Source organism: Xenopus laevis, chromosome 1L (genome assembly GCF_017654675.1).
Source record: "Xenopus laevis strain J_2021 chromosome 1L, Xenopus_laevis_v10.1, whole genome shotgun sequence".
In the NCBI taxonomy this organism is placed as follows: Eukaryota; Metazoa; Chordata; class Amphibia; order Anura; family Pipidae; genus Xenopus; species Xenopus laevis.
Genome location: NC_054371.1, coordinates 142,116,808 through 142,136,475, shown reverse-complemented (window position 1 = coordinate 142,136,475; position 19,668 = coordinate 142,116,808). Strand labels below are relative to the sequence as shown.

The following is a 19,668-nucleotide window of genomic DNA, read 5'->3' as shown; positions in this document are numbered from 1 at the left end:
TCATTATTTATCATTGTATTTCAACACATTTTATATGGAAAATGAGGTATATTAAATGCTATGCAAATTAATTATATGTATCTTGTATACCTTAAATGCAGCAGAACAGTTTTTGCTAATTTTTTAAATGATCTTTTGAGCTATCGTTTGCTCCCCACATGCACCCCACCTCCCCATAGTTTGCACTCATTGTAAAATAAAGTGACCATAAACCTGGATGGCTTAACTGTTTAGCTTGGAAACAGCTTGAAAAAGAAAAATATGGGATTTAGTACGTTTTTTCGCATTTTGATATAGTACTATGTATTGATTAATACTGACCCACATATATGGGGTTTAGTAAGTTTTTTCCCTAACATTTGATATAGTACTATGTATTGATTAATACTGACCCACATATATGGGGTTTAGTAAGTTTTTTCCCTAACATTTGATATAGTACTATGTATTGATTAATACTGACCCACATATATGGGGTTTAGTAAGTTTTTTCCCTAACATTTGATATAGTACTATGTATTGATTAATACAGACCCACACGGGCTGAAAAAATTGCTTCATTTGATCTTATAAATGTGACCTTATTAAAGCCTCACCATTTTGTGAGATATCTGAATAATGTGAGGGTTGACTGATCACCTAATAGGCATCATTGACAATAATTAGACATTTGGAAGAAAGTGTAGCCTGATCCTATCCTGGATTGTGTATATATATATATATATATATATATTATATATATATATATATATATATATTCTGCAAGTATTGACAGCACTCCAAGGATATTCACAACTCAGCGATAATTATACATCAGTGAAGGTTTATTGGAAATCCAACCTTTCGGCTCCTTCCTGGAGCCTTCGTCAGGGGTAAGGCTCCAGGAAGGAGCCGAAACGTTGGATTTCCAATAAACCTTCACTGATGTATAATTATCGCTGAGTTGTGAATATCCTTGGAGTGCTGTCAATACTTGCAGAATGTGTCTATATAATTCGGACTAGCACCCAGGTTTTTTGTTTATTCTCATGGTTGTGCACTCCATTCTCTCTCTCTCTCTCTCTCTCTCTCTCTCTCTCTCTCTCTCTCTCTCTCTCTATATATATTTACTGTAGCTGATTAACTCTATTGCATAAGGGTGTGATTAAAACACCCACCCAATAGTCCTACATGTCTGATGGTGACACACTATTTACAGAGGATCAGACAATATAAAGCCAAAATGATATGTGTGACCAGAGGTTATTTTTTCTTAGATGTATGTTCCTGTTATTTCAGGCTGTGCATTTATTAAAGTAGGGACTGTTAACTTAAGGGTCAGTTGTGTCCTGGTGCTGTTAGAGTGGATGTACAAAATGAGATTTCTTCTATTATGAAATGTATATTTAAAAAAAAAAACTAGATGCTAGATGTTAAGAAAGTTAAGATATAAACAATATATCATTTTGGACAGCAGCTGTAAGGACAACTGCGAATGTACGTAATAAAGATGTACTAGGACTGGGTAAATTAAATATGACAAGTAAGTCAAAACTGCACAAAACCAGTGTAAATTAAATGGTATCTTCAGCGAGATTACAAATGGCGAGCTATCAAAAAACACATTTTTCCATCAAGCCAAATGCAAATGTTTCATGACAGTCTGTGGTTATGCCGTTTAATCATGTGAATATCACAGAAGGTGTCCCATTTGTACACTGTCTCTGTTGTTTTCTAGTTACTAACAAGACAGAACAATCAGTGGAATAGAACTGCAGAGCTGTAACAAATGTATTAAAAGAAAAATTGATATATAGAAAGACTGGCTGCTCACATTAATAACAACAGGACACACATGAGGCAGAACTACCTCCGGATTCATCTGCTTAATAACAGTATAGGTTGTTAATGTATGGTGCAAAACCTATTCAGATTCATATTCACTAAAACACATTTTACATTAAAATCGCCTCTTCTTTTGCCGACTAATCTCTCTGAAAAGCAATTTAGATTCTAGCCTGCGGGATGACACTCAGAGTACTTCGTTTTCCGAAGTTGCCAAAAGTTTTCTCGTGAGGCAACTTTGGCGACTTTGGAAAACGAAGTGCCATCCCGCCGGCGAATTAGATTCTAGCCAGTGGGAAGGTTTTTCGGAAGATTAGTCGCCCGAAGAAGAGTCAATTTGTCGCTGAGCGATTAAAATTCCCCGAATGTTAGTTTGTGCCCTTACCCTAACCGGTCTCCTTGATGAACTTGTTAATTTTAATCTGATCGCTTTTTTGTATTTACTACAATGTTAAGTAAGTCTGTCCCATTGTGTAGTGATAAAGCTTCATGCCCATAGAGTTGTAGTACCTGGTGATATCAGCACTGCTGCAGAAAACAAGGCAATCTCCTCCTCAGTTAACTGAAGGGAACATAAACTTTTTGCAAAGTCGAATGCCTCACTTACAAAATCATCAGAACCTACAGATCAAAGAAACAAACAGGTGTTTTTCATTTTGCTGAAATCCCAGTAAAACAATAGTTATAAACACACATATTTTTTTCATGAAACAAATGAGAATATACACTGGATAAGTCTTTCCATTTTTTAACACTAGTCACTATGTGGTCCATTTACTAAAATCAAACTTTGATTTTTTCCACAAATCTCTAAAAATGTATGGTTTTCTATTTTTTTTAAAATTAGTGTAAAAAACACTAATACAAAAGTTAACCAGTAGGGCCACTCCTGCCATGAGGCAAGGTGAGAACCTTGCCTCAGGCAGCAGAAAGCGGCCAGTTACAAGGGGCAGCAAAGTGCTGCCTCTTGTACCTTTAAGAGCCGAATTTCAAGAATTTAAACCGGAAATTTGGCTCCGCTAGTGCAAAGAGCACAATTGCACTCAATGCACTAGTGATGCTGCCCCCTTTTGACCCACTCCGACGTGGGGCGGCTTCTGGGCTGCTGCCTCAGGCAGCACCAAGCCCCAGGATCAGCGCTGTATGCCAGGTTAAAGTTGCCAAGGTCCTAAAGGTTTCCATGGGAGCTGCGCTGATCATATTGGACTGTTTTAAATCAATTCTGACTTTTAGAAGTTTCTAGGAATTGCCCAAAATACTACATTTATTTGAGGTTTTAGAGGTATTCATAATTATTCATTATTTTCATTATTTTCATTATTTTCATTATTTTTATTATTTTCAGATTGTACTTTTTTATTCTGATCTTTTAATAAATGTCATGACATTCATAGTTTTAGAGTGTGGATTTTGAGTTTAGTTGTGGTTTCAAAAACCTCTAAAACCACTAAAATCCAACCTTTGACAAATAGACCTCCGCAGGTAAGAAATGCATGCAGATGGAGCAGACATTAATGACACATTGGCTGCACACAAGCACATGGCTAATAATGATTTAAAGTTCACAATACAGTTCAAGGTGTGTGCCAGATGTGCCTGCGACTGATGACATGCACCCATCTTCAGTGACAGCTTTCTATACTGATCTTGGATTTATCTGTAAAAGTTGATTCTATCCCTTTAAAGGACATGTAAACCCCCTCCACAAAAATTTAATCAGTAAACAGCCTCTTTGAAATCTTTAGATAGTTGCCACTCTGGTTGTTAAAATGTTAACAGTAGGACTGCAGAATCCCCTTAATCACTTTGAAATCCTTCTCCTCCTCTAACCCACTCGGCCCCCTCCCTCATGAATTTGCTTTGGCTGTTGGATTATGAGCATGCTCAGTTCTTATCATGTCCTTTAAATTAAAATCAGTCTCAGCCTCTTCTTTAACCCTTTTCACTCTATAGGTGAACAAATTAAAGCAGTAAATGGAAAAAAGAAGGGTAAAAATTTGTTTCTAAGGCATGTTAATATCTTTTGTTATAAGAAGGCTTTCATGGTATTTAACCAATACACAATATTTTCAATATAGTAAAGGGTAACCATCAACTAAAAAAAGTTTGGTGTGCCTTATCCCAGAACTAAGACAGCAAAATCACACAAAAAGTATTGTCATAAAACTTCACTTCAGAAAACCCCAGAGGAGGAGCCAAAAAGGCTGAAATCAACTATACTTAAAGGGGATATACATTTTAAGCTAATGTAAAATTGTTCTTCTGAGCACTTTTGAATTTTTATGGGGCAGTGTACCTTTTGTTTAATACAAGTTCAATGAATAGGACCTGTGGCTATTATTTTAATCATGAAAAATGTAGGACTTTTGACATCTCTTGAACTAAGCAGTGAAATTGAAGTTACTCCATGTTGTGTTCTTGCGAGATAGATTACCAATGCACAAATAATCCGTCCATTGCCTGTACAGCTCTATAATTCCCATGGAGGGAGTGAGCTATATGCAGAGTGCTATCACCTGTATATCCTAGTAAACCTGAAACCACTAGTTTGCGTTCTAGGGCTAGAGTTGACAGGCCTCTTTAGAAATATAAAGCTGTTAATATTTTAAATGGTTTAAAATATAAAAAAATAAAATGACAGAGTTCGAAAGAACAGTATTATCTAATCTTATTTTTGAGTTTGTATCCCTTTAAAGGAACAGTTCAGTGTAAAATTAAAAACTGGGTAAATAGTTAGTATGTGCAAAATAAATGAATGTTTCTTATATAGTTAGTTAGCCACAAATGTAATGTATAAAGGCTGGAGTGACTGGATGTCTAACATAACAGTATAGAATACAACTTCCTACGTTTCAGCTCTCGAACTCTGAGTTAGTCTCGACTCGAAGGGGGGCCACATGGGACATAACTGTTCAGTGAGTTTGCATATGACCCTTAGCATTCAGCTCAGATTCAAAAGCAACAGTTATAACCCATGTGCCCCCCCCCCCATCAAGACTGACTGGTAACCAATGTGTGGAAACCAAGAGAGCTGCAAAGCAGGAAGTAGTGTTCTGGCTATTATGTTAGACATCCAGTCACTCCAGCCTTTATACATTACATTTTTGTCTAATTAACTATATTAGAAACATTTGTTTATTTTGCACAGCCTATCTGTATCCAGTTTTTACTTTTACACTGACCAATTCCTTTAAGGGTGGTTCAAACACAAAACAGATTTGTCTGTTATTGTACAATAAGTGAAATAAAAAAATACCTAATGTTTTGAACATTTGCATCCCTCCATATTTTCCTTCAAATAGAACAGTGTTGTTTAGCGGATTGAAGGCACGGCACATTCGTACGAAAACAACTTCCAAGCAGCCTGTAAACAAATCCACAAAATAAATCCCAAAAATGGAAATACTACTGTAGGCATTCTCTGTACTCCAGATATATACACAGAGATAACAAATAGTAACTAAATATTTGTAAAAATACATAACAATATGTAATTAATTTAATTTATCTTCCTGCATGTGTTTGAGTGGTAAGAAAAGTATAAAATGCTTATGTCAGAATTAGCATCAGTGCAGCGAAGTCAGGCAAAGCAAGTGAAGCTACTTTGAAATTATTGGTCAAGACAGCTTATGGATCAAAATATTTGTATGTCAGGAGTTCAGGATGATTGAGTGGGGGATACACAATGAACTTAGCCTAAATAGAATGAGATGATAGAAAATGTCTAACTAGGGAAAATGAAAAAGAACTCAGTGAAGAACTCAAAATGTGGAACTAGTTCCTACACAAGCTACGACTAACATATTTGAAATTGCTTTTAATACTACGCATGGGCATCACCTGCTGTGCATTTCTTATGTCATGCAGTAGGTTTCCAAATTTTGGGTGCAGGTCTTGCTCTGTATATTTGGAATACTATAGCAGTGAGAATTAGAAATATGGTTTAATATCTTTAAACAGATATAAAAATATGCAGAGGGGTTGTGATTAAATGGCAAACTGATCCAGCTGTGCTGAGGGTACCCAAAAAACATGTTCTGTTGTTGAGGGTTGAGGACTGCAACTAGAAAACTGTTCTGTAACTAATCATTTCCCTATTCAGTCTGTTAATTGCTACAGGTTTTGCAATAGTCAGAGATATTTGTCCAATTTTATTGTCTTTGCATGCTATTTGCCTTTCTTTTTCCTTTTATTTCTATGTTTTTTTAATAGATTTGTCATGCCGAGGCCAGAAACAGCTGCAATAATTAGAAATATGAATTACTGCCAAGTGCTGTGCTAGCCGCAACATTAATGCCATATGCAGAGGAGCACGTTTTATTATTGCAACAAGCTGTTTGAAATCCTCGGGAGATGAATAGACGATGCCCCTTTCTAATAGGAACCTTCCAGTAGCCGTGACTTCTCTGTTTGATGTGTGAATGGTGCCAAGTGCCATCTCTTGTACAAAGGATTTATACTGTGCTGCTATGACCTTTTCAGATAAAACATGAGTTAGATGGCTGGGGTGGGGGGGGGAGCTGAGTCTGAGGCAACATTTATTCTTTCCTTTATATCTGAGTGTATATATGCACAATAGTCAGCCTTCGACATATTAACCTATTCGAATTATACATTTTACCTAAGGCTAAAGATAATCCTTCATAAATACAGGAAATAAATAAATAATGTTAAATAAATGTTAAATCTTAAGTTGCTGGAACACTATATAGCTATTGTTCAGAAGAAAGTGGCAGATTTTTCATATAGGTAGGAGGAAACACAAAAGCAGAAAAATACAATTATACTTGTGAAAATATCAGAAGGGATCTGAATATCATTACAAGGGTATGACAGCAGAGGCAGCAAACCCAACAAATGCCAGGGATTCTAGTAGTCCTGAAGGATGAACCATTTAATTAATTGTATGCAAAAATGAAAATCATGCAATATGGGGGCCCTGCCTTTGCCATGGTTCCCAATATTTCCTGTTCTCCCACTGTGTCTCTATCATTCCAGTTCACTTACCTGACTTAAGTAGCAATATTTGATCATTCTGGCAGAGTTCCATAAAACCTGTTATTCGTTTAGCAAACTCCACCACATATTGGATTGCATGGGTTATCTGAATGGCACATTGCTGCCACAAAGCTTCCCTTGTCTGCAAAAGGTGAGACATGCGTTACATTAACACTGCGGGCTTTGTAGATATTATTGGAAGAACTGTACTAAATTGTACAACTTTAAACGAGAAAGGAATTAAACAGTTATATTTTTCTTTAATTTGCATTGTTTTCTTTGCCATTTAGTAATGTAATTATAAATTATAAATTTCCCTATTATATCTAGTGTTGCAGTATAGTTATGTGTTGGCCGGCTCGCAGTTCTGGCTGATCTCACTGCACCTTTTGCAGGTCATGGACATGTTTGGGTTGAGTTCTTCTGCCTGCTCTTCCCACCCGTGACCTTAGACTGACGGCTTTCTGGCTTCTGGTTTTATAGGTGCGTGCCTGCCCCTTTTGTGACATCATCAGGGCGGATGAGGGGGAAAGCTGGGTGCAAGCGGGTGCGGGTCCAGGTAGTGTTATATATGATTACATGATATTCTAGATTAAATTTAATACATTGCTATCTCTGACAAAGGGATAAGTGTGAGGTTAATGGAAGGTACTAAGCATGACAAGAACATTACAATCCTATTGCCTTATAAGGCATTCCTAACAGATACTATTTTCAATAGCAATTACATAACCGTTGAAAATGTTAATTTATTGTTTTTATAAAGTTGCTCAAGATTCAGCGTAGGATTTCATAGGACAAAAATACGTTTTTAGGTTCCCCTTTAACTTTCCCCTTTTACCCTGTACTGGCACACATTATGTATTGATACTACTAGTAGAAGTACTACTACAATGTGTATAAATTAGCTGCACTGTAGCCATGGGGGCAGTATGTTTCAGTTGAGCTATAGTGCACACATATACATAGCATATTATAGATAAGATCGGTACAATACAATGGTTTTTGTTGTTACACAGAGAGAATAAACAACTCTCATTCATGTCTCCCCACAGAACTGCAGAACGCAAAGCTCTGTTATATAAAACAGGACATTCGAAATTGTTTAGTTGCAAGTGGTGGCTGAATAGATACAAACTTTTAATGTAAAAAATGTAAAGAAGACATTAACTTTATGATCTCTAAAAAAAGAATAAAAAGAACTGCAGAACGCAAAGCTCTGTTATATAAAACAGGACAATCGTTGGCAAGAAATTGTTTTGTTGCAAGTGGTGGCTGAATAGATACAAACTTTAAATGTAAAAAATGTAATGAAGACATTAACTTTATGATCTCTAAAAAAAGAATAAAAAGAACATATTTAGCTGCTACAATGTTTTTCACAGCAGGAGTTAGCTTGCTTTCATTTTAGCACTAGAAAATATACTGTATATATGTATTAATAATAGTACATGGCTAAATGTCTACCTTTAGGGTTGATTAAAATTTGATTAAAAGGTTGATAAATAATGCACTTATAGCAGTAGCTTGATTAAAAATCTGCCTAGATGTATTCTTCCCTAGCAAAGCAAAACACACAAAAGTATACTATTTTAGTATAAAAATCTATCCTGACTATAATTACATAGTTAAAACTTAAAGACAAAACTACCAAGTATTTTGCAGATACATTACCTTGTTCTGGTATATTTTAATTTCTTCATAGGTATGCGTTTGCCACGCTAGCTGATGTAGTTCTTCTACTGTGTACTGACATGTCTCCAAATGGGACTTTATGATGTTCTGTGCAACTCGATCTGTGCCAGAGGGATAAAGATCAAACAATGATTGCATAAAAGCAAATTTTAATATACAAATGATGATTTTTTTTACTCTTTAACTTAACATAAAGGGAAATTTCGCATAACAACATATTGTGTCTGAACTTAAATAACGTTCACGTAATGTTGTAGTAATAATTGAAATAATTTTGAAAACACAATTCATTTAAAGAAATACTGTATTTCCAGTGGGACTTAGACCAGACTAAGGGAAAACAGAGAGTTCAACACCAGGTTAATAACCCTAACATAAATATGAAATAGCAGTAAATAAAAATGAAGGGTATGATTTATCAATGTTCAAATTTTTGTTGTGGTTCAATTTAAAAAAAATATATATATAAAAAAATAAAATTCATAAATTCTGGTATGAAGACCTTCATAAAACATGAATGAAAGGAACTACAAACTGTATATTTATTTAAAAACAAAACAAAAACAAACTTAAGTAGGTGCCAGGCTGGATGCCCAGTAAAATGCAACGTATAATTGTGCTTTGTAACTCTATATTAGAGGTTTTAACCTATCTGCCAATTTTGCCTCCTTTACTACATGGGCTGCCACATAAGAACCCTGTACAAAAATTCCAATTGTGCAATTGACACCTTTGGAATCTTGTGATACTTTCAGCGCCTAATTTTGGATTGTAGATAACAAACCAAGGTGAATTATGACTTTACCATGAGATGAGACTTGTTATAAAGGAATTAAAGCTTTATTTTTAAAGCAAATAAAAAGAAACATGTTAATTGCCTATTAAAACCCAAATCAATATAGGATGGTTATAAAAAAATGTATTTCAAGTATCTCAAGATACTAATTATGAAGAGAAATATATTATCAGTAAACATACACATGGAACAGTATAATAAAGTACAATAAAAAAGAGAATGGTCTGCTAATAGATATGCCCTAAAATAAAAAAATACCTGTGTTATGAATTACTTAACAACTCCACATACTGTGTGAAATATATAATAGAGATAATAGACTGAATATTTCCTCAACAGAAATCATCCTCAACTTCGCAGATAATCAAACCAGTAATGAATATTCCAATTAAATCAAGTGTTAAGACCATATAAACATAATTTAATAGGTTGTATAGGGCACCTTGTGTCCTTTTATTTACTAAACTTTGAGTTTATCAAAGTCAACCTAATTCCCATCCACAAATTTAACCCATTGATTTCTAGAAAATTCTTCTCTAAATGGTTGGAGCGAAAAAATGTTGCAACAATTTTTTTTCTCCTCTAAAAATTCGAGTTTTACCCTTTACAAACTTGACCAGAAAAATTTGAGGTTTAATTTACTAAAAATCAACTTTTTCTCACTATATAAGCTATATAAAAAAATTCAACCAAACTCCCAATCCTGAATCCCATTAATTCACTAATAAATTTGAACAAAAATGTTGCAGAAAAAAAAATAGCAACCTGTTTGGATTTTTTGCCACAAAAAGCCCACTCTCCTGGTGTCTCTCTATAAAGTGCATATAGAATACCCAACACTGGTGCTTAATGTAAACTAATAGGAATGTAACTAATGTAAAAAAAATGATAAATTTGATACTAGCAGAAGGACTACTACAATGTGTATAAATTAGTTATATATTTGTGACATCAATTTTTCCATGGTTTTAATTTCCCTGTGACGTTTTTTCCCCATTACAATTATAAAAAGAAAATATGCTGCAGGCATTACACCATATATTTACCCCAACAACATTTTACCACATTATTTAATTTGCATACTGCAAATAGAATAATACAAATAACATTGTTACTTCACTTAAACTGTTTTTTTCTCTGTTACATGTGTCACACAATTACACTATGCCCCTCTTTAAACCTGTAGAAGCACAAGAAAGTAAGTACAGGAGTGTGAGTGAGGGCGATATCAGAAAGAACTCCTCAGGAGGCACAGGCAACATAATCACCCCGCCCGGTAGCCAACACTGTGCATGAGGGATCATATATGCTCCCTCTGACTGCTGTCACATTTGGGGTATTAGAATTATTCATAAATTCATGGAACTGTCATGGGCAACATTATGTTATGAGAATTATTTATCCATGTTTAACAAAGATTTCATTAAGAAAATCACACTCCTTTTGGATCAATCTGGTTAAACTAGTACCACTAGCAAACATATTGAGGCACGACACAACTGTGTATTTAACAAAGATTTAATTAAGAAAAAACACAGTCCTCTGCAGAAGAGTGTAAATTGGGCAAACAGAAGCAAAATCCAGGTTCAGACACAGGGCAGACAGCAAGTCCAAGAAACAGGCAGAGAGTCAGGGCAAGCAGCAGACAAACAGGAATACACAATAACAGGTCAAGGTCAAACCGTAGGGTCTATAACAGGACAAAAAACAGACTTACAGGACAGGGACAGGGACTTTAAACTTGGTTAATTTTTTTTATTTATTTTATAGCAGTTAGAATAAATCTAGAATGAACTTGCTATCCTCTGGCAATTGTTGAATTATATTATAGCAGAAGAGGACTGTTACAGAAAAACTGGAGACCTGCAAGTTGGACATTGCTGGTCTACTGTGAAATTATGATTCATTTCCCTGATTTGCATTCTCCACCAAGGGATCCTTGGATAATAAATTATCTTGCACACCAGACATTCAAGTTGGAGCCACTAGGGGACTTATTTAGCCTTGTGGAGAGCCTATGCTTTGAACAAAATTCTCTTGAGCCAACTGGTTGCACGGATGTTTTAGTTGTAAACTGTTAAGCTTCAGATGCAGTAAAATGTGGGTAAAAGGAACAGAGAAAGGTACTGTAGGTAACTTAATAGAACTGACTTATGAGGGTTTGGATATTAACATAAATAGAATAGAATGCAAGGATAATTTAAATAAATAATTGTATATAACGACTGTCAGCAAATATCATGCTGTGGAGAGTCTGGAGACACTGAAGTCTGAACAATAATCCCAGGGTACAAAAATTAATTTACAATTTTTTTTTGAAGTTTGGTTCTTCTAATTGGTGGCAATTAAGGTCATCTCCATTCTCTGGAGATTTTTTGGTTTTTTTACAACAAAAACACAGGTAGTTACTGAAAATATTATCAGTAAATTGTATTAAGTAATTTATCAACGCATCTGTTGATGTATTACATATTTACTTGAAGCCAATTAATCATCTAAGAATATATATCACAAATATCTAATTTTATATGAATTAGTTGCAATGAATTAATCAACAATAAATGTATCATTCTTCCCCAATTTGATTGACTAATGGATGCTGATCATGTTAAAAATCACACCTAGTGCACAAATGTTGTTGTGTTGCTACACTTTTTTCTGAAAAATTTGCAAAAATATTTGCAAAATTGTGCAATTTCACCAATTGTATTGAACTCTTGCTTTTGTTCTCATTTTCATTAGTCATTATGTGTTTTTTTTCTTGAGTGTTTTCATGCTAAATGCATTGAAGACAATGGGTGTTTTTTCTTTATATGCAATGCATTAGCATTTTTCCTGATGAAAACACCAGTACAAAAAAAAGTTCAAGGCAAAATTCTAGAGCAAATTTGGAAAAAAATTTGCGACTTGCAGAGATGCAAATTTTGCTGCAGATCTGCATCAGCCAAAAACATTTGCTCATCCCTATTGGTCTGGCATAAATGTTAGAATAATTAATCAATCATTTTGATAGGAAATTTGGTGATTTTTCCCCCCTTCAAATTAGGAAACTTATTGCGAATCCTTTGAATTTTAAACCAATGCAAGTTGTGCTTATTAAATTCATAAGCTGCCTATGCAGCTGGATGTTATACAAATAAGCATTATTTACTTTCAGCTATAAAGTATTTAAAGTTCTAGAGGGCTGACAAACTTCTTGTTATATAACGTCTGTGAATTCATTTCAGTGTTGTTTTGCCTTTACCAGTAAATAACAACAGTAAATCATAATTTATGCATTGTACGGAGCAGCGGCTCCTTAACAGTTTTTACAAATAAAGTTATACATACATAATGTCGCTGCCTCCCCAGCTGTGTTTATCAAGATAAGTAGACTAATAGCTAAGAGAAGTGTTGCAAATGTTTTGTAATCATAATTCAATAAACATATAATTTCTCACACTGTGAAAACCCATTAATTCTTACAGAAGTAATGATTTAATAGTCCAGCGTTAAATGGATCTTACTAGAGGATATATTCCCTATACAGTTTCAATTTAAGAAATATCATGTAACAACTTTAAAATGGGGCCTGGCATAATGCATTCTCACTACACAGTCACATCTAAAATGAAAAATGCCATATAGGCATCCGTAACAGAGCTCATTATAGCATTGCATTAGTTGGCAAAAACACGCATCTGTAAAGGCATGCAGAATTACATCTGATGGAATCATTAGCTGTTTCTCAGTCATTTATTGCTTTGGATTGATTGAATCATTAACAGCGACAGACTACAGTCATTATAGTGGATATATTCATTTCATAAATAACAATGATAAAATATGAAAGGAAAATATGATAGAAAAAAGGCTATTCCATAAACTGCAACGTAATAAGCACGTATATTGGAGTCCATGTTTATTCATAAATCAATAGTGTCAATTTTTTTTTAAAAAGTATGTAATTTGATGGAATCCTGATTGGACAGGCATACCAGTGTCTTAATTTCTAAAATTGCTCTATCGATTACATTCTCAACTCTACATTTACTTCAACTGTGTCTGATTTCCTATGGATTCTAAAGTCACAATGTGCAAGAAAATTTTGTGTTTTTAGAATTTTGGATTTTTTAATAGAATTAAATTGATATCTTACCAAGCAAGTTACAAAATGCTTCATCTGGAATTGTGGGTTCACCCGTGTCAGTTAGCGATGCTCAAAACACAAATATAGCTTTTATAAAAGCCATCAATTGTTCACAAAACTAACATTGGTAAACTGAAGGCTGATGTGATAGAATGGGTTATTATGGTTTTAGCCTGAGGTGAAAGGTTAAGAACATTTAAGTGACATTTTGTTAAGTTGGGTTCATTACGTGAAGATGGATATGAGTCCAAATGCATATGGATATTCCCTTTTGTTGAAAGAGGTGGCTAAGAGGGAGGTGTTTGGTGGAGCAAAGTCCTAAAGTAATTATAGTTCAGGTTTGCTATGTCTGTGTTTGTATGACCTTAATAATCAGAGAGAATGGGGTTCTTTGGCGAAGTTGGTGAAGTTTTGGTGAAACTGGTACCTCATGGCACATAATTTTGTTTACAGAATTCATTTGATTAGAATTAGACCAGGAGTCATACCCCTTTTTACTCAATTGTCCAATTTACAATTTTATATAACTGATCTCTACAAACATCTGTGATATTCAGTTACATTTATGTTGGCCCCAGATGAAAAAATAAATCTCAACACAAGCAGAATGTCATATATTTGATAAATTACAAAGTAGCATCTTGAGTTAGGAGCCTTCAAATTGCAGAAGGAAAGGGGATTAGCAATGTATATTCATTCTTTAAAGGTGCAGAGGGAGCCTTGATTCCAAGAACGTTATAAGTGAGGCCAAACAGCATATAAATAACATAATGACCCACTAAGCTTCTAAATGTGTTTGTGGCATTGCACTTAGTGGAGGGGAATCACATCAATTCTATAACAATCATTATAACTATTGTCCACAGAAGAGTTTATCTCCCCAATCCACAATACTTTCAGATCCAATCATTTTCTGCAGAAGATTTAGCCACAACAGTTGTATAGACTTTTCTGCATTTTAATAATGTGTTTAAGAATGAGTGTATATTGGATGGTATTTTTTAATCCAAAATTATTTTTAGAAGACTACAAAAGGCAATTCCTTTTTTTTACATATCCTAAACATAATGATGGCTGCTAATTGTACCATCATGAAACTACTGAATGCTTTCTACTACAGACAGTGTCAGACTGGGGCGACCGGGCCCAATGGGGCTGCCACATCAGGGGCCCGCATACACCCGCCCCGGGCCTTCTATCCCTGCTGCTGACTTCAAGGCCCTTTTAGCCAACCGCAACCCACTTTCATCAGCCATCTCCTCTGCCCATGTCCAGTGCGTACTTGCTTTTTTACTATCGGTTGAGGCAGGAAGAGATCAGGGAGTACAGAGTTTTAGACTGGGGGGAGCGGATCTTGGCCAGGGCTCACCTGCCTACAAATAATTAATTTTTTTTGAATTTCTAAACATAAGCTTAAGGCTAATGGCACACATTTTCTGCCAGAGTATTTCAGCTAGAGGAGATATGCCCAATATCCTTGTGAAAGGTAGTTTTTGGTCCTAAATGTACAAATGCTGCTGAATAGTGCCTAACTCAAGCCATCATTATAATTTTTTCAGGTTTAAATAGGGAACTTCTCTCCAAATAATAAGTATAGAAAAATAAAAACAAAATATATACTGTAAATTGTCTCACTTTCAGCACAAGCATCAGTCTACTTCTCATTACAGACGTCATTCTGTTAAAGAGCCCATCCATTCAAATCTTCACAATACACAAGCAATCTACAAGTTATCAGCTATCTCATGTTTATTGATTAGTATGAATGAGAAAAGAGGAGGATTTACACTGATTTGCAGCTGAACACTTACTAAGTGGAGTTTCATTTACACCTGTTGGATTTCATGGCGTGGCCTTCAGACAGGTATGAAAACAGAAACTGATGCTGGTTTGCTGGCAGACACTCTGTCTACATCACTAGACTTCATTCACAATTCTATGCTTGCTCTAAATAAACTGTGCACACTGATATACCTCCTAGTCAGTTTTGTTTAGCAAAGGGAAAATCCATATTCTAACTTCGGAATCAGTTAACTGTTAATATGAGTGAGCGTGAGCTGCTACATTGCCATAGATTTGAGTTTATTATCAACATTTGCCTATTTTATTCTAAATAGTGCCCATTTCAACCAATAGGATGTTTGGTTTTAAACAGGTGACCAGTAAATGCTTCCTGCAAATTTAGGGGGTTATTAATCTCAGTTTTTTTATGAAAACAAAGTTGACCCTTCCTTGAATTGAACTTATTTATTAATAATTTTTCTCAAAAATATCAGAGTGACAAAATGTCACAACAAATATGAGCATCAATTTGTATCGTACAACTGATGTTCCGAAAACCTGACTTTATCAAAGTTTTGCTGCGAATACTCAACTTTTTTGGATTATCAAATGGAAACCCTGACTTTATCAGATTATCCAGAGCAGATAACAATGTCAAGAAACATCTTCAGGGACATCTGCCATTGACTTCGACATGACCTTGATAGGTATGAGATATATAGTATCTGATTTTTAGCAGCTTTGGGGTATAATATATCTTTGCAAATTTGAGTTTTTTTGCCCACTAAAAATTCAAGTTTTCCCCTTAAAAACCTCTACCAGATGATCTCAAGGTTTAATAAATAGGCCCCTAAGTGTCTTATTACATAACCCCATTTGTCTATATTTATTTTTTATTAGGAGGTAAAAAATAGCTGGAAACAATCAAACTGAAATATGGTAATTACTTGACTTTCTGTATTGTCACATTCTGAATTTGGACTTCTACAGATGAATCTGACATTTCTCCTCTTTTTAACTTGCCTTCAGTAGAAGGTATAACCAGAAGGAAACCAGCTGTACCTGCTGCAGATTCTTGTAGATCAAGCTCCTGTAACTCATGCTACCTCCTAGGAATATGAAAGTAGCAAAAGAGCTAATGTTGTCTGGAAGGTCACCTCGATAAGAGAGACTTTGAAGGCTCTGTGGAGTCAAAGATGCAGCAGAACCACATATTCATCTTGCTAAAATGTAGTATGATAACTGACCCAAAAGTTTTAGCAAGGCATGCCCACCATCAGTACATCCCTTCCCAGCCCTCATTATCCTCAGTCTTCCAGTTTTGTTCCACTCTTGGTGCTACTTCCCCAGACCAACCAGTATTACTCAAATTAGGTAACATGACCTACAGACTCAAATGAAATTTGCCCTTCAGAGGCCCAATTATGGAAATTGTGCAATTCTTGCACAGCTTTTCCAAACAATAACATAAATAAAATGGTATGTACATCACACTGGGTCCACTTACCTATTTCACTCATGCTTATTCCTGGTGAGATCTGTCCGTTGTTAAAAGAACTATACATAAATAAGTTTGGTACGGACGTAAGGTCATAAATTGGTTCTTGTTTGATCTGTTTCATTCCAGTCATGTCAATACCAGACTGATCCGGGGAGGGTTGAGTAGAATCCACACTATAGTACTCCGATTTGGGAAGTTCAATCACATGTCCATTGGCATAAGTAGCTCCTGTCTCATTGTTGAGATTACTTAAACCATTACTGATGTTACTGCTATAAACCCTGGCTAAGGCCTCTGCCTCTCCACTTTGCTGCTGTCTCTGTTCTTGCAATCGTTGCTGGTGTTTCTGGACCTCAGCATATAGACTGTCCCTCTGTTTTTTTGACATTCTTCCAAATTTTACAGCTGTTCGGAAAAAAAGGACGCAATGTCAATACTAATGAAATAATCTGAAAACATTTTCATAAATGGACCATATCAGAGTTTTATACCCAATGAATAGTGTACTTCAAGTAAAAAAATCTAAAAAAGGTTTACATGGGTTAAACAGAACAGATGTAGAGACATGAAAGATAAAAATTATAATTTATTATAAGTGCTGGACCACTAAAAGATGCATATAGGGAGAGTTTGCAAATATACCATGGGCATCTCTACAACTTACACCTGATGGAAAATCCAGTGCAAGATGCAAATTGTAATTCAAGCAGAAGGAAGCCCTGTACTTTAGGCATTAAGTACAGGAATCCCTAGTGTCTTCCCACCCCTAGTATTCTCCAGCTTGTACAGTATGTTCTGAATAATGCAAAAGCTAGGGGCATTCCAGAGGATACCTAAATGCTGCCCACCTCCTAACTATCCTGTATGAAGCATTATTAAATGGCCAGTGAAGTGGGAAAAAAGAGAGCAACATGGATGGTGGTGGTGTTGTTTTTAAAAAGGTCCTGAATTTTTTTGATATGATTTAGGAAAAAAATTACATTGCCTAAATATTTTAATCTACAACATATATTAACGTTATTTTCTATAAGATAAAACACTTATTTGATAATTCCCAATTCCATAGGTTAAATTTACTGCAAATTGTGTAGCCCTAAGTTTTTGAGAAGAAGGGATGTGATTCATGCAGTGATTGATTATTCAATGTAATCTGCACTGTACATGTTATTTTGTGTTAAAATTTGTTCTTGAATGCATTGACTACTGCATAGTGCAAAAAGATCCTCCAGAGTGCTACTTATGTTCCTGATATAAATCACTCCTTTTATGAATGCTATGGAATGGTGGGCTCTTATAAACTTTATAAGGTTGTCATTTAGCATATACTGTGTACCTCACTGTGCTACTGTTTGTACGAATTGCCATGATAGCTTTAGCCATGAAACACTCAGAGACAGTTTTGTCTGCAGTGAAGAGACTAATTGTTCTGCTAATTCTTTGGCCAGGACAGAGATGTTTCAGTACAACAAAGACTGGAAGGGAGTGCCATACTCTAAAGAGTCTGTTAAACTCGTTTATTGTTTAGCTGCCAACATCTAACCGTTATCTGATGCAATTAATAGACCAGACATTACAATAGTTACAACCCTTCTGCGAATGCCTTCCTTACAGCCTATCTGGAACAGTTGGTTTTTGTTAAGTCTGATAAAAAGAACATTTGCATACGTTTATGCTGCTTTTTTTTCCATGCGAAGTATATGAAATAGGAACATGTGTTCATTAAATGGTATTCAAGATAAATATTGTATGATAAAAATATATATATTTTGTGAATGCTGGTGTAAGGATGTCATTATGCTTTAATTATATAGCACCAACATTTTATGCATTCACAGACTGTTCATAATCATAGTCCCTGTCCTAGTGGAGCTTACAGTCTAAGGTCCCTAACATATCAACTAAACACACAGTAGAAAACTGTGAAAGAACTTTTTGCTTAACAATAATTAAGGCAGATATCTTTCTTCTCCTTCACCTTTGCAGACAGACAGTTTACTTTGTTATATCAATTTAATCAGAAGTATTGTACATATTTTACTTAATACAAACGTTGCTGCTTTATGTGTTTCTACTGTTCCGCTCTCCAGGGCTTTGGGAAGGTTCAAACATTTGAAAAAAGAAAGTAGACTTACCATCTCTAGACATTCCTAGGGCAAGACACTTTTGCAGTCTACAGTGTTGGCAGCGGTTTCTGTTAGTTCTGTCAATTAAACAGTTTCTCTGCCGCGGGCAGGAGTAAGCGGCATTATTCTGTTGACTTCGTCTAAAGAATCCCTGAATATAGACACATAATAAATAAAGAGAAGATTTATAAACATAAATTAATCTAGCATTTAATAGTTTGGTCTCACATATAGTCAACAGGACCCAATCAAAATATAAAAATGTTTAAGCAATACTGTGATCAAGAAATTCAACATCATGTATTGGTACCTTAAAATTCTGTATAATATTTGGTAAAGTAGTTTGAGGGTAAGGCCACACTAAGCGATAGCGCGGCGATTTGACTCGCCGCGACTATTCGCCGCGACTTTTAATCCTCAATCGCTGGCGAAACTTTGGCGCTGGCGTCTATGGGGAATCGCTGCGTAAAAACACACGCGGCGATCTTTTTTCTATTGTCGCTCGAAATCGCCTCGCTAGGCGATTTCGAGCGACAATAGAAAAAAGATCGCCGCGTGTGTTTTTACGCTGGCGATTTTGCGCGATTTCCCATAGACGCCAGCGCCAAAGTTTCGCCAGCGATTGAGGATTAAAAGTCGCGGCGAATAGTCGCGGCGAGTCAAATCGCCGCGCTATCGCTTAGTGTGGCCTTACCCTGAGGGAGAATGCTGTTAATTATATCATCTATTTGTTTTCTCTAATGAAACAGCAATTCTCTTATGCTATATGACTTACATTCTAGCAACATTACGCTAAGGTCAATGTGCTCCAAAATCCTAT

The 19,668-nt window shown here is 35.4% G+C and overlaps 1 protein-coding gene across 1 annotated transcript in view; it reads right to left on the bottom strand.

The window, feature by feature from the left end:
* rorb.L (RAR related orphan receptor B L homeolog) overlaps nucleotides 1–19,668 on the bottom strand; it is a 130,693-nt gene that overhangs the window by 3,863 nt on the left and 107,162 nt on the right. Inside the window, exons 3-8 of the mRNA XM_018258813.2 lie at nucleotides 18,858–18,999; nucleotides 16,732–17,130; nucleotides 8,497–8,618; nucleotides 6,832–6,964; nucleotides 5,081–5,188; nucleotides 2,335–2,445 (exon numbers count right to left, since the gene is read on the bottom strand). Of these exons, the coding sequence (XP_018114302.1) occupies nucleotides 2,335–2,445; nucleotides 5,081–5,188; nucleotides 6,832–6,964; nucleotides 8,497–8,618; nucleotides 16,732–17,130; nucleotides 18,858–18,999 (1,015 nt within the window). The remainder of the gene's footprint in view (nucleotides 1–2,334; nucleotides 2,446–5,080; nucleotides 5,189–6,831; nucleotides 6,965–8,496; nucleotides 8,619–16,731; nucleotides 17,131–18,857; nucleotides 19,000–19,668) is intronic.